Genomic DNA, 16,775 nt, shown 5'->3' on the forward strand with positions numbered 1-16,775 from the left:
GGCAGGCTACCCCAAATATTTTAATTGTTTGGTAGCTACTCCGGGTATCAAATTAACTGGGATACATCCCTCCTGTTCTTCATGGTGGGAACCACACCATCCTACAGGATACCAGTCAACTTCTTCCACAAAGTGGAAAGTGAGTTATGAAAGCTTTTATTGGATGGAGGTAGTTCCAGGATAGCCCTCCTTTTTGTAGGTTATGGAGTATTCCAAGCGGGTCTGGCGATCCCAAACATTAGGAAGTATTACAGGGCTACCCAACTGGTTAAAATTAATGACTGGGTGTTTGCGGGATGGAAAGAACCGGCCTATAAAGTGGATCGCCACTCAATGGGACATTGAGATACCATAAGGTGCTATATCACAAAAAGTTGAAACAACAGTCGCCGTCACACACACAAGCAGTTGTCCGCGCATTGAGGGAGGCTACTATATTTAACGGGTGGGAAGACAAGGTGATGGCTAGGACTCCACTATGGAACAGTGATCTAAAGGAAGTGGGGAATCTGAAGGGATTCCATAAACGGGGTCTCCTGGGAATAGACCACCTCTGGAACGTCTGTAAGGGCCAATCCATAATCTCTTTTGAGGATTTACAGACAGAATACCAGATGTCGGACTCAGAAAAGTTCTGTTATTTGCAGCTGGGACATGCATTGCAGGCTCACATCTTTGAGGGGGTAACAACTGCTGTAGTACACACCCCTGGAAGATAGGCTTCTGTTAGACCCAATGCCAGATAAAGCCACCTCCTTGATATATAGAAAGATCATAAACAACACACCGGACCCACTAGGCTCCTTGCAGGAGGCATGGGAGTCAGATGTGGGAGTGTTGGAAGATGACGATTGGGAGGAGGCAATTAAGAGCTCCAAAGGGGATGCTAGAAGGGCGCGTTTCTGCCTTGTACAGCTCTGTAACCTTCATAGATCCTATTCCTCCAGAGCAACCATGAATCAAGCTAGGCCGCTGCAACACCGACAAATGTGCCAGGGGCTGTCAGAAAGTGGGTCATTCTTCCACATTCTGTGGGCCTGTCCAAAAATCCAGCATTATTGGGAATAGATAGCACAGGTTATGTCTGAGTTAGTCGGCCAGACTATCCCACTGGACACTAGATGGCATATACTGTGTGTGACTAGGGAATAAATATGGGAGAAATATGTTAAGATATGGCTGGTGGTTGCGGCTGTGGTAGCGAGGAGAGAAATATAGCCAGGGCCTGGGGAGAGCCGACCCCCGCGGGTAGCGGATTGGAAAACAGATCTTGATTGGTGCTGTGCAGCCGAAAAGGTGGTATTCCAGAGCTGGGGTTGTCAATGGAAATGGGAAAGAGTCTGGGGCCAGTGGGTGGCGTACAGGGGCTACTGCAGACTCTTCTTGGTGAGGGATTGTGTGGGTGGGCTGTGGGAACTGGAGAATTAGCTATAACTAGTTGAAAATGACTCTGAAAATGATGATTTTTTTTTACATCTGTACATAATGTACTGGGCGATCATGTTGGGCTGGAATCTTCTGTACTCATTGTCATTTAGTCTCAAATGTATGACCGTTTCTGTGCAGCTGAGTATATGTTTAATAAAAAAGAATAAAAAAAAGAAAACTAGCATGATGTACAGGTGCAAGTATCTTAACTATGGCCATAACCACAGGAAAGATTGTAGGATCTGTGACGTGTGTATAGGGCTAGAAGTTTAGTTATTGATTTTGATAGTGATGTGTTTGATAGAAATGAGAGAGTGTACGTGGTAAGTCATAAACAAGTAGGCTGCAGCAATCAAGAAAGGCAATGATGTAGGTGACAATGTCCATACCATTGAACAGAATAGTGAGGACGTGGCTGAGGACTTTGAGAGAGAACTGTGAGAGAATGAGAAAAGCCCATACATCAGCATTGTTTAACAGTTCATTCAAATGAGAACAGGTGATGAATATATATATTTGGTATCATAAAAGTCTTTATAGATATAGATGAAATCCAGCTTAGAGATAACTGATGAGAGATTAAACCCCAAAAGACATTATCGTGTGTTTTACTAGGGAAATGCACCTGAAACAACTTTAGGAACTATCTTTGGATACACTGTACGAAATTAATTAAAATATTTCTTCTTGCTCAGCCTCAAAAATGAAGAAGCCACAGTTAATTACAGAAAATGTATACCTGACTATATGAAACTGTAATGCAACTGCTATTATTGTGTCCAGCTGGCAGCAGAGGTTTTTCACTCCCTGCTGACAAACACTGTAATGTATCACCAACCAGCTCTCAGGCCTAAAGGCAGGGCTGTATTTTAGAAAGTAATGTCTTTCCTTCTTTATTGCTTGCCCAAGTAAAGCATGTGTGCCCATGGAGACCCTGAAAGATAGATGCTAGAAGCAGTGTGTATCTGAGTGCATTACTAATCACATGTCTGAAGACTTTTAATAGCCCAAGCGATGAAATCCTTTACAGAGTGTAGGAACAAACCACTTCCAAATTTAAACCCTTGGTTTTCAGCAGATCTTGCAAAGCTTAACTGTGATGTTCATCTGTTCAAGGGAAAATGTACAAGATCATGTGTTCAGGACTTGAGAACTGCCTGAAGTTCTCAAAGTCTTACAAGGAACAGATTAGGGTGGCCAAGCAAGTATATTTCTCGGGCTGCATTGATAAAGCACCTAACCAGCTCTACGGAATAACAGATGATCTGCAGGCTACTTAAACTGTTCAGAAAGCTATTATCCTTTCCAGTAAACTTGTGAATATTTGTGAACCTTCTTTGAAGGAAGAATTTCTAACATACTTGCTGATATTGAACAACTACCTTTAAACCATTTCAGCTCTATCGACCAAGAGGTTTTTCTTAAAAGCATTTGTGGCAGTCATTTTTCTGGCTCATCAAAGGGCCCTTGTCCTGCAAAATAGATGCAAGCTCTGGAGTTCATGCTGCCTTAAGAGCTTTTGCTAACCTTTAACACTCACTCAATTCCAGGTCTGTCCGTAAAATGTTGAAGTGTGAAACAGTCAATCCTTTACAAAGAAAGAGCTCTTTAAATGTCCTAGCCCTAAACATCTATTTACCTACTCCACTGCATCCCTATGTATACATAACTACTGGAGAAATAATACTTTGACCAGCTTCAATATTCTGTTGGAAAAACAGTCTGTTAGACTGTCATAAAGCAAACCTTCACCAGGGCAGAAGCACTGAGCTCGTGGTTGTATCAGTGCTTGAAGACCTACAGAGTCTAGTGAACGGCTGTGGTGCTGGGGCACTGAATTTACTTGATCTTTCAGCGGCATTCTACACCATCAACCAGACTGTACTCGGGAGCAGATTCCGATGTAGGCATCGCAGAAAAAGTCCTTACGTGGTTACTATGTTTTATGGAAAAATCCTTGGCTCTGTCATGTTGTTGTTCCAAGCACGATGTACTCAGCTGTGGAATCCCACAAGGATCATTCTTCTCCCCACTCTTATTTAACATCAACATGCGCCCCTTAGCAAAGCTACTTCATCTTGCCGGTATCCAAATTTACATCCCGCTGATCTTTGGACTGATGTTTCTTCCTCACCAGGAAATGTAATGAACATCTCATTTGATGGATTGTTTATCGCTTATACTGTGGTGCAGGTGAATCAAGTATATCATTCTTAATCCTTCCAGGACTGAGCTTCTTTTGACCACTCACAATTTATCCACCTTAGAAAGCCCCTGCTTGGTCCCAAATAATGAGTCCCTTCTCATCCATGTGTTTATTCAGTATGTAAACTGGGACATAATCTGGACATCTATCTGAATTTCAACCTGTTCTTTAATACCCAAATTTGCAAAATGTGCAGCTTTTGGTAGCGCCAGATAAACTGTTGCATTGCCTTCAGCTGATACAGAATTCCCCTGCTCGTTTGACCACTGGACAGGCGAGGTGTGATCATACCATCCATACACTGAAACAGCTCCTTGGTTTTACGGCTGGCAAATGGGGTTGGTACAGGCCTGAAAGAGAACTTTGTTCTGTGCATTCATTTCTTCTTGATCTGGCTCGGGCACAGACTGACGCACAGGGCCGGCTCCAGGGCGGAGCGACAGGTGCCACCGCACCGGGTGCTGGCTTCCTGGGGGCGTCGTGTTTGCAAGTTAATTATGTTTTTAAAGCACCCGCTGCAGAGTTCTTTCCTCAGCAATTACCAGTTCTCCCTGGAGAGAGATCAGATTTTTGTATAGTTGAGGTTTTGACTTATGTGAAGTTAGTGCAGAGGGTTAGTGTGCCTGCTGCAAAAAACATGTACCGAGTAGATTACAGAGTGCATATGATGTAAACAGATCAGCAGGTGACTGGTTTTAAAGGAGACATCCTTTTGTTACTTGCAATTTATACCTTAAGGTCCTAATATAGAAAAGTGAGCTATTAACTTTCATCATAGAACTGCATGCACATTGCACAGTATACATTAGAGCATTGAGTAATGTTGCAAAAGGGTTAATTTGTCTAGAAATCAATTCTTATTATTAAAGAAAACTCCCAACTATGCTATTTCTTTTTTGACTCAGAGTTTGTGCTTTTTCCCGCCAAGCACTCAAACTATTCTGCCCACCAGTATGGATGACATGTCACTCCTATACTTTTAGACCTTTGGCTTATGTAACATTTCCTATACAAGGATTTACACACGCATGATTGATTGTCTCTGTGTAATGTGTATGTGATGCAAAGTGCTCTGACACCCTACACTGGTATGAGTGGCGCTATATAACTAATTCAATGCATCTGAGAGAGAGCGGTTATGGAGACTTGGTCACTGTTAAAGGGTGCTAGTGAAAGAATCAGTGGTGGAGGTGGTCATTGGGCGGGGGCGCCAACAAACACTCTCGCACAGGGTGCCACCAACGCTAAAGCTGGCCCTGTGAAACATCAGTCAAAATAGCCTTTTCCAGCACTGTAGTTCAGATCTGGAATTTCCACCTTCTTCCATTAGATCTATATAAAAAAACAGCGATGTTTACGCGCTAACATTTTCAGCACTGAAATATGGGGTAGGTTGCCCTTAAAGTGGAAAGAAGCTATTTTGTGCTTGTGTGCTCTACAAGTATTAAATATCATACCATCAAATTTTTTTGTCTTCCATGCAAATGTGGTCTAGTCGCTGCTTCCTAACTAGCTACAAGGGACTGGATTTATCTGTGCTTATAACCGCTCTCTACAGACATGACTAAAGGTACATTAAAAAATAACTTTCTTCATAGCTGTATCAGCATGCCAGTAGAAACATCTAAAACACTCCAACAATCACAGTTTGACCTGTTTTTATATTAGTCTGTACACTGTCAATTATTTTTCTTTTAGCTCATAGAAGACATTGACATTGGACATGATATTATCCTTGTATCTTATTAATTTGTCTTTTTCTTCCTGAACCTTTGTAGGCATGGCCTAACACAGGTGTTGCCAGACTATGTGATCACCAGAAAAAGTACTTGAAAAAGCACTACGGGGAGAGGGGGTTTGACTCTGTTCACATGTTGATTCCGTTGAGTACAACATTTGGTTGTGCAAAATCTGCAGGCTTTCACCAAAAAAGGTGCTTGTTATATGCTTATTCACTTATGAGGAGTATGTCTTCAACTAAAGCTGGTGCTGCATTCAGACATAATGATGCAGTGGAAGGCAGCACGATACACTGACAGGGCCGGACCGGCCACAGCAGACACCGGGCACTTCCTCAGTGGGCAGCCAGGGTTGGGGGACGCTTTTGGGCCCTTGGGGGACGATTTGGTTACAGAGCCGTTTTTGCAGCATAGCTGCAATATCAGCCGCTGTAACAAAATCGGCCGAAGCTGGCCGTGGCAAACAGCTCGGCCGCACCCCCAAGCCCCTGGGGGGGGGCGAGCACTTTGCCAGGGCCGGTTTTGGTTCCCAGTCCGGCCCTGTACACTAAACTCCCCCTCAGCATCAGATGAAGCCCCACACTGCAAGCATTTAGGAAGAGCCTCAAGACCTGGGTTTTCGGATGACCGGAGCTGCCCAAATCCCCCCACACCTTGAGACCCTCATAGGCGAGTAGTGCGCTCTATAAATCTCTGATTGATTGATTGATTGACTATTAGTTCATGTGAAAAAGTTCACACCTATTTTTTCTTTTAGTATAAACTTTGATTTTTAAGACTATTGTCTGTCCAAGTCTATTTTCAGTACCCACTAAGAGGTCACCTCTTTATGTTCCCACTGGGGGTGCACTGCAACACACCCACCAACCTCTGTGAGGTCTATGGAGCCATGTTTAAGCCTGTCCCTGGGGACCATGCTCGTATGCAGAGATGTGCTCATGCTTCATTACAGCTTATGACCATCACATGGACACAAGAACCCAAACTGCTGTTGCTGATGACAATTAGTCAAGATGATGATGCAGAAAACAGTATTTTTTAGTTACTATTCAACACCTTTGCCTCCCCCTCTATTTTATGCACTGCACTGCAACTGTACTTCATGTGATCCAGTGGTTGCAAGTGGGGCCTGCTATTCCTCGTTTGTAGACCGGCACTTATTTTTCCTCAACAGACTTTGAACCAGTACAAGAGATAGAAAAATTCAAATGGTTAACAGAAGGAGGAATAGAGAGAGAGAACACCGTGACAAAGGAATAAAGGAATAAAGTGGGGATGAAAAAGAACCTACAAGAATGATATTGGAAGGCACGGATTGTCTGGTGGTGGATTGAAGAGGCATGAGGTGGAATCAAGACTACTTGTTATTTGGCACTCCAACCTTCGATAGCCTGGCCTTGCACTTCTGAATAAAAATGTGGGTCCTAAGACTTTTTCTTTTACAAATTAAGCTGTTGGACACAAAACTCTGATATTACAGATCTGCAACTCCATCTGTGCTGAGGGAGCTGCCTGGATCTGCTAGCCTCCAGTGTGTCTCCCCCTGATCCCTGCGCCGCGTGTGAGGGAGTAGTAGTTGGGTAAGCTCTGCTTTCTGTCATTTCATTTTACATATTCAGCTTCTCGAGCTCTTTACAAGCCGTGCAGGAAGGGGAGGGTCTGCAGGGTCCCCACCCATCTCCAGTGAGTGATCTGCATGCCAAGACACTTTTATTGAGGGCACCAATGACGGGGATCAGGGTCCCGAGCCTGCGTGCAGTGTGCGCTTCCGCTGACCAGAGACTGACCATAGCAAGAATAGACAAGGCATGGACCAGGAAGCTTATTCTGAGGGGTGGGCGAGAGCGGAGGTTCACTTGCACCCTCAAACCATGCATCTCCAAGTGTACCGGGCGTGCTTCGTGTTGCTCAGAAGATCGTCACATATTTCATCATTTTTTAAATTATCAAGCAATACCGCCTACACTATGCAGAGTGAGCAGTGAGCCTGTGTGAGTGAAGGATGATGACTGCACTGTGAGCGTGTGTGACTGTGTGAATGCAGGCTGAGTTGCATGCCTCTGCGATTGTCGGATGAGGGTGTTCTTATGTAAGTTCAGAGTGAAGGGTGTATGTGAGTGAATGCAGGGTGAGGGTGTGTATTTTGAGTGCACGTTAATGGTAGGGCTTATCTGAGTGTAAAGGGTGTACCAGTGTGAGTTCAAGGTGACTGAAGCACCTGTGTTAGTGTAGGGTGAGATGTGGCCTGTGTGAGTGATAGGTGAGGGCGTACCTATATGAGTAAGGGGTCAACCTGTGTGAGTGCAGGATGAGTAATGTGCCTGAGTGAAGGGTTTCAGTGTCTGTTGTGAGTGCAGGGTGAGGCGAGTGTTTGTGGGTGTGCATCATGCCTGTGGGAATGCAGGGGTCTGGCTGTATGAATACAGAGTGCGTTGCGGCTGTGTGAGTGTAGGGCGCAGCACGTTGAAGTTATTCCTGTAAGCAGAGTTAATACGTGTTTCAGCCATCCTAATACTCCGAAAAATAAACACGTTTATCACAGGAATGAATTTTTGAGTTTGATTTTATAATCTGGAAACCATAATTGGCTTATTTAACTGTGGAGGTCTGACTCCTTATTGGTAGGGAACGCCTTCATTTACAATACTCTCCTCCTCCCTTTCCGTTCTAAGACCAAGTGCATTTACTTGGTTCACAGATGATCTCTAGCGAAGGAGGATTCAACATATTTACTCCTACTGATGCACTCACAATCGAGAGAAAGTGTTTCATAAAATACAGCAATCCTCAAAAGGATTTGATGCGATGCAAAGTGGCATGCGCACTAGCAGGCTGTACCTTAAAAAAAAGTTTGCAAACTTTAGGTCATTTAATGCCAATTCTCACACAATCACTCTCCAGATGAAGAACCTACCCCCTTAAGAACATCATCCCGATAGTCGCTGTATTTCATAAACAGGTTAACTTTCCAGCTGGTGTTACAGTTCACAGCATTTACCTATTCAAGGAGAAACAAGTGTTATTGGTGCTTCAGATCGAACATGCATTACATTTAGTGTTCCTCTCACTTGGTGCACAGCGAATGACTTACTTCTTTGCAACCTGGATTATCCAGAAGTTCTATGTTACTGGCATGCAGAGGCTGTCCGGCATTAACGGGCATCAGCACCACCTTGTCTCCCACCACAACCTGCAGGTCCAAAACAAAATGTAATTCTTCAGTTTCATCAAAGCGTAGTTTTGTTGACTCTTGCTGCATGCAGTTGGTGGCAAAAGTACAGAATCCCGCAAACACATTGATTGCATCAAAAAAAGGTTGATGGATATCTATCCGAGTTTGAGAGTAGGAAGGTGGAATTTGAATGTGGCTGTCTCTGATGCACACATGGGTGACCCTCACACACAGATAGATTTTCAAACTACCTAAACCCTCATAAAGGTAGAAAAAAAATGCAAAACCACATATCCTGGAGTTTTGTAGTTTTCAGTGTCGGCGATTTGTGGATGCGCTTCGATATAAGAACAGACAACAGTTTCACAGACACCACTAGACCCTTTTACATAATATACATATACATATATATCTATTCCCAGAAAAAATTTGAAGTTGAAGGGATGTTCTAGTTCGGTGAAAAAGTCAGTTAGTACAAACTGTGTATAAACAAAACCATTAACATTAAAATGTAACAGTTATAGTTACCTACAATAACTATGTCAGCCTTAAAGTAACTATAAAACTATATCTCGCACCCCACCATATATACACCCACCCCACCCCTCAGATGGGTCGAGTTTTAGAACCAAAATATGACGCGGATCATCAGGATGAAATACAGAAGAAGTCATTCATAAATGGTCTTGCACTCTTCTTCTCTCCCTATATTTCCTTCAGTGATACATACTTTATATGACTAGTGGTCTGTCATCAGCATAAATACGAGAGGACATTATAAAGGAAAGTACTGCAAACATCATTTGTCTTTGATTCTCAACCTGGTGAAACTGTCGTTTCTTGACAACACAAAACACTCACAAAGCCGCCCTTGTGGATCACTTCGAAATACTCCATTGAAGTGCACAACCAGGTGTCAAAATTCAACAGCTCGTCATCTATTCGAGCGATGACAAGTCCAATTCAGTGCCACTTCAATATATTAATATTATTAGTCACACGAACGTGCATAAAAATGAAAAAAGTATAAAAGAGAAAAAAGATTATGTGATCCTCTTTGGCTGTCTTTTAGGTTTTTACTTTATCTTGGTCTGTGCCATATGAGGATTTGTGGGAGCGATCAGTGATGGGGCGCTCATCACCAAACCAGAGAGCCAACGGGGGCAGCAGAAACAAGGATCCAACCAGTTCTCTTCTCTGCAACTCATCAAGTTACTGGTCAAAACCAGAAGGAAGTCCACCCCTGTTCTGACGTTATATAGATTACTCCTGATTTAATCCTCTTCCGAATGTTCTTCGGCTTCGGCCTGGATCTGCAGGAGTACCGTTTGATCTCCTAGATCTCACAATATGTGTTGAACTGACTGCTCTTTAACCCTTCAGTATTGTATATTACATAACTAAAAGAGAGTAAGAAGGTAATCTATGCACAACATGGCCACCTTATGCTTGCGGTAAGAATTTTACATTTTTTAAGTATATAACCACTGCATATAATTTAATAGAAAAATAGGAGGGCAGCCTGGATTACTTTGACCAAATACAGGAACCCTTTTGAGTTTTAATGCACATGACAGAAAAAGTACAATGTGCCAAGAAAATGTACAATGTGCTTTGAATTACTATAACATGAAGACAAGCTTTCAATACACAAAGATAATTTCATGAATACATTAAATATAATAAAGAATGGAAAGAAAAAAGTATTGGCAAAGTAAAGTGTTGGCCCCCACCAGCTCTGGCACTGAGGTGCACTTCTGTTTAAATAGGTGGGAACATGTGATCAGGGAAATGCCTTACGTGCCATTAAAAGAGCTAATAAATAAATTGGGCTGAACCACTGTCCCATGTAAAAAGCTGTAATGGGAGGAATCAAAATGTGAGTGACAGCTAAACAGACCAATGGATGAAGAGGGCTGCCTAAAAGCCACTTTTTGTATGTATACTTAGATGAATGATTTATGTATTATTTATATGAGGCTGAACAAAACACTTATTACTTCCTCAAGGGCAGACCTGAAAAGCAATAAGCAATAAAAATAATAAGATAAAACATTGCACAGTATGTCTGGGTATGTTAGACACGAGTCTGCCCATCTAATAAATGGATTTTGGTAGGATGTTAATAAAAAGGATAATACTCCAGAGACTAAGTGCATTGGCATGATATTAGGAAGTGCCTCTTTAGCAGTATTTACACAGTCACCCTCCTAAATAAGAGATGCACCGAATTTGCCGCTCACAGCCCATGCTGTAAATGAAGACTGTGATTCTGAATATCGGAAAAGGTACAGCATTAATGAAACACAGCAGTTTGGAGATGACTGAAGAGCGTGGGGAACCCGAGGTGAACACCGCACCATGAAAGACCAAGAAAGAACATCTTTTTAAATGAATCTTCAAATTCATGCAAAGACCTACTGATAGAAAAGCTACTTTTGCTTTTTCTAATTGATCGATATTTTGAACGCAAAGTCCATTCTATTACAGCCAGGAAACCAAACCCCTCTAAGAAAGTCTACCACCAAAGGCAGATTGGAAATCAGCAGAACTAGACTGTTCAACGTTGAACAGCTCACGACCTGTGCATTCTGCTACCCATCGGAATATACAGGTCAGCTGAAGCATGCCGACAGTTTAGAATAGACGGCCAGGCGAGAACAAACCTAGTCCATCGAACATACTAACATTTTTAATCCAGCTAGGACATCCTGTAATTATAGTAACTTATGAATGGCCCTAGACAGTTTTAATTGCTTTTTCTGACCTACAAAAAAAAAAACCTTGCTTCGACACTAAGTACTTGAGGGCACCAATACACATACGGTGTTCTGGGTATCGGAAGTCTGATGACGAAGCATGCCCCTATATGTGGTTGAGGGACTAGTATTTCCCAAAGTAAAAAACCTATTGATAAAAAGATTTTTAACCCTATCCTTTCTATTCTGTGATTCAAGGATGTAAGCAAGGACATCAATCCGAGGATTACTGTCAATGTTTGCATGTTGTTTTTCTATACTTGGTATGTTCACATTGTCATATTTGTTCAACTGTATAAATGTCCTGAATAAACAAGTTACATTTTACTTTCTGTAAAACAAATCAAATTCGTATATACATGTTTAATGTGCTTGATTTCTGTGGGTTTTAGGTGAGAAAATAAAAAATGTCATTATTGACAGATTACAGCCTCCTTTAATGTTATTTTCCTACGTAAAAATCACTATTCCAAAGATGGTTCATTCAATGAAAATAATACATAATAATTTACAAAAATGTTGCCTTTTTCAAGTTTGTTCCATCAATGTTTCTAATACTTATAGTCTTGCTTTTTTCCCAAACGAAATCATGACTGGGTTATGCTAAGAAAGTAGGGCTTTGACAGACCTGTAACCCACATATGAGTAAAGATTGGAGAGTGCCTACACTGATGAGTGAGCGGAGATGCACTCATGAGCATCATCCGAGAGTGTTCGAGCACCGAAGGTGCACCAGCAGTCTTGTTCTAGAGACTGAGTTGTTGGTGATGAGAGAGAAATGCCTTGCCTTCGATACTTCACCTTTCATTGCATGTGTCGGAAATCTGGTGTTTCAGTGTGCAGATGGGATGCATTCATTAAAATACTGTTGATCAGGGCTTAAGCTCGTTGAAAATAGTTTCTGTGGAAATTGTGTTTGTGAAACAATTACACTGTTATTGCCAAGTATGGTTCACTGGTATCTGGTACGACCTTTTTCCGGAGCAAGTGTGCACCTTACATACAAAAAGGCTTTCAAGATATTGGCATCTGACTGGTTAAAGCAGAAAATGTCCCTCGGCTAGACATTTTCTGTGCAAACCAATAACCTTCGGGCAAAAAGTAAGCACAAGTAATGGAAAATATTGAGAAGTTTTACAAAATGGCAGAACTTTGCATGAATTATAAAATTTCACCCAGGCCTAATTGAAAGTACCTCTTTGACAGACACCCAACAGGGATTACTGATCACCCACACGTTTTGACCTCTTATCACCTTAATTGAAAATTGGACTGGCCACAAAGACTCTTTGAGTTTTAAAATCTGTAGCATCAAGTTTGTTTGTAAATCGTACTGGGAATACAGCCATCAAGCAGTGGTCAATCAAAAGGATTGCGTCTCTCTTTTGAAATAAATTCATAAATAACATTCCACTTATGTCAAAAGACACCAAATGGATTCGTCCATCAATGCTTTACTATCATATCAGCCTAACAAAATAAATGTATACATGTAGTTTAGATGTTTCACAACTGAATGATTGAAAATACAGCACAACTGCATTAACATCACTGAGCCACTCAAGGAATGAAAATAGATTTTATAGAGACACATTGAATATTTTGTGTGACAAATGTTGTCAGCTACCGGAGGACGTTAAGAGAAGAAGATGACACAAGGAGGGGAGAGGGGTATTCTCTCAACTCTGAACAAGCGAATGATAAGAAAAAAGCGTGAGGGGGCACGGGGACAAAGTTAAAGCAGGAAGAGGAAAAATATGCATAAAAATATATATATTTTTTAGAGAGAGACCTTTAAAATCATAAAAAAGCTTTCACTTATTTGGTGAGAGTCATGTATCTTGAAATCTTCAGAGAAACCGGTTCAACAGAATGGGTTAATCAGGGCCTGTTTCACCAGGTTCCCTAAGATCAAATAAAACTTTTGAGCATAAAAGACACATGACACAAGAATCCATGTCAGAAGCTCCTAAAATTGTTTCCGAGATTCAACTGAAATGCCAATACTTACTGCTTGTCCAAAACGTTTTCTGCAAAGTTTTCAAAGGACAGTTTTTGACACAATCTCCTTTGTGTATTCATGCAAGGGTGGACTCATAAAAAAGCATTTTATGAGTTCATCAATACGAGTACAGTAGTACCCTTTCATGTATGCATACATGCCTTTTTTTAATTGGCCCCAAAATATCCCAACCCCTGTTAGTAAAAATGCAAAGAGGGAACAGTCACTTCTATTTGTACTAATTGTATAGGAAGATTCCTTGAATCTTCCCTTTTTATATGTTCTGGGGCCAATCGACAAAGTTACCGAAGAGTACATAAAAGAGTACCACATGACACATCCTTCACATACTTCAAGATGCCTTTGTGACTTGGCGCCATAATTTACTCTAGATGAAGAATAGATACAGCCCAGAGGAGATAGTGTCCTGAGTACTGATTTCATTACAAGACCGGAGGCTATCATTATGCAAATACTTTTATTTGCTGCCCAAACATGCAGCCCTTTAAAGAATGTTATTACATGACAATAAATAGAAGATTAGCAACATGATAAGTACGCTGTCCTGGCTCCAATCATCCTCTTTTGTTCGCTGCCCTGACACAGCGAAGTACCTTTACACTTCTGCTCACGTTTTCCTTTGATTGAATAGATTTATCTATTTAGCATAATATTATTGTCTGCCTTTAATTGAAGAGATTTATTTATATTTAGCATATTATTATTATCTCTTTACTTATATTTTGACTTGTACGCATAAATATATGTGGGATACGCTTCGCTTTCAGTACGCCTGCCAATTTATAGCGGATCGATTCCCCCTTTAGTCAGTTTCCTTTTGGGATTAATGATGGCTTGTTTTCTTTCACAAACGCGCACTGATCACGCGCTGCTTCCGCATTAATGCTGAGGTCTTTTCACTCACCATAATTATTTTTTATTGCCGGTTGAACACCCCTCTCGCTCGCGCTGAGCTTGTTTTTGTCCCCCTTGTCAATTAAATGATTTATACTCGCACGTTCGCGCATTCACGATATTTGTTTATTTCCAGACAAGCATGACCGTTCTCACCCTTTCCCTGCGTCTCTTAGCGACAAGCTAGAGACGCAGGAACGCGCAAAGATCACACTCACGCTGCTTCCGCATTAATGCTGGTCGGGATGGTTTCCATAGTTACGCTCGCTCTCTGAGCATAACGGAAGCCTTTACCGATCAGCTTTCTCGACGATAGGACTGCCACCTAGTGGATATTTATTTTTTCGCTAAACTTAAGCAAACTCTCAGAGATTATTTAAAGGGCATTTTACTCTAATGTGCTGGCATTTAATTGTTTCTTGAAATATCAAGAGAAACTCCATCCTCAACAAGTAATAGTCTGTTGGTAAGCCATATAAAATTGATTGGATTTAATTAAATCGATTAACCCTGCATACCTTGGGGTATTATCATTTGAATAAGCCATCTAACAATTGATTTGATTTATTTAAACTGATTAACCCTACATACCTTTGGGTGCTGAATCATTAAGAGAATCTTTATCATTATAAGTATATATATATTTATATAAGTATGGAATCTGATGGCAATGTCACCCAACACTCCTCTATGGAAACATTGGATGACAACCTCAAGAGATTTATTGGAGAAGAATTAAAATCTTCAATCAGAGAAGCAGTAGATGCTGCTCTTTAAAAGAGAAAAAGGACTTCCCATCGGAGAGCGAAAAATAGATCTCCTCGGGAGGGGGACTCCCCCTCCACCTCTGGAGTTAAAAAAAAGGGGCAAGGCTACACAAAAACATATTTCTGAAGCATTCAAAAATGCAATGAGATTTGGTAGCCCCCGCGCTACAAAAGAGTTTGGTGCTCATAGCAGCACAATAGAGAGACCACAATTCCTTGGAGCTGAGAGAAGGGGTGCCCATAGCGGCATTATAGAATGTGGTACCCTTTACGGGACAAATGATTACTACAATGATTTTTATAATCAAACCACAGACTACGAGGATTTGGACTAATTCATTTTTGATCCTAAAGATACACTTGAGGACCTCGATGAGGATTTAGATCACCCCTCCACTTCTTCTCTCAATATTAAAGATCCCCTTGGAGAAGAAATGTTTAATCCTACAACCATTCGTCACCCACGCAGCACTGAATGGTGGCCCATGGAGCACGTAGGTAAATACTTATCTCAATGGGTGAGAAAACCTCTTGATACTAATACTCGCAATTTACTGGCAAATGAATGCCCTAGACACTCCACGGAGGATAAGATCTGCAGCACACCCAACCTTGACCCAGAATTAATCACCTTCCTTTTCAAATCAGGAAGGGATCCTAGAAAAGGAATTGAAAAATGCCTTAAACAAGCACAAGACAAACTCCTCGACGTAATGGGACCTCTATCCAAAATATTGAACATGACCGAACAGGCAAGGTCTAATAATTCACCTATAGATTCTGACATATTACGAGGATGGGCTCAATGTGCAATATGTCTTATTGGCAATGCCAACGCCAATCTCATTTCTGAACGAAGAAAGGCGGTCCTCCTTAGAATGAATCCTAAATTCGCGGACCTATCCGCTAAAGAAGACATGTGCGACGCCAAAGGCATGATATTCGGAGATAATTTTGTTAAATCATTGGGTTAATACGTGGCCACCTTTAATGCCTTTAGTAAAGCCCAATCTAACATACAAAGAGTCTTTGGTGGACGACCACTTTTTGGAAGGGCTGGCAGAAGGGGACAAGCTGTCAGCAGAGGCTACTGCAGGTCCCAATTTTATCCACACGAGACAAGAGAGACTCGCCCTTACAGAGGCTCACGCTCAAACTTCTACCCCCAGAGAGGAAGGGGTTCGAGAACCCGTGGTGGAAGATCAAATTTCTCCAACCAAAATTTCCAAGGTAAGTCTGAATTCCTCCTTCCCTTCCCAAGTGGCAGGGAGACTGAAACATTTTGTAAGGAATTGGTTCAAAATCACCAAAGATCCTTGGGTTATAGAAACTGTGTGTGGCTTCAAGATAGACTTTTACCTAGAACCCTTCCAAAAAAAGATTCCAAACAAGATTTCTCTAGACAAGGAGAACTCAAAATTAATAGAAACGGAAATTCGCCAAATGTTAGACAAAGTAGCTATTATAAAAATTCCTCTTTCAGAAATATCAAAGAGTTGTCTAAGTACCATTTTCCTTGTGAAAAAGAAGGACAAGGGTTGGCGTCCCGTCATAAACCTCAAATATCTAAACCAATTTTTAACATAAAGACACTTCAAGATGGAGGGTATCCATCTTTTAAGGGACATCTTGCAAACAAGAGATTGGCTGGTAAAATTGGACCTCAAGGATGCCTATTTTATCATACCCATGGACAAGGACTACCGCAAATACCTTTGTTTTACTTGGAAAGGTACTCTTTACCAATTCCAGTGTCTTCCCTTCGGACTTTCATCAGCCCCTTGGTG

General features: G+C 41.5%; 1 protein-coding gene across 4 annotated transcripts in view; it reads right to left on the minus strand.

Annotated features, from left to right (window-relative positions):
* The window catches only part of ITPR2 (inositol 1,4,5-trisphosphate receptor type 2), a 1,506,646-nt gene that overhangs the window by 993,639 nt on the left and 496,232 nt on the right, over positions 1-16,775 (minus strand). For all 4 annotated transcript variants that reach the window (XM_085652787.1, XM_085652785.1, XM_085652786.1 and 1 more), the window contains exons 6-7: positions 8,465-8,563; positions 8,288-8,371 (exon numbers count right to left, since the gene is read on the minus strand). In XM_085652787.1, the coding sequence (XP_085508913.1) occupies positions 8,288-8,371; positions 8,465-8,563 (183 nt within the window). The remainder of the gene's footprint in view (positions 1-8,287; positions 8,372-8,464; positions 8,564-16,775) is intronic.

The sequence above is a fragment of the Triturus cristatus genome, chromosome 4_1 (genome assembly GCF_964204655.1).
Source record: "Triturus cristatus chromosome 4_1, aTriCri1.1, whole genome shotgun sequence".
Lineage (NCBI taxonomy): Eukaryota > Metazoa > Chordata > Amphibia > Caudata > Salamandridae > Triturus > Triturus cristatus.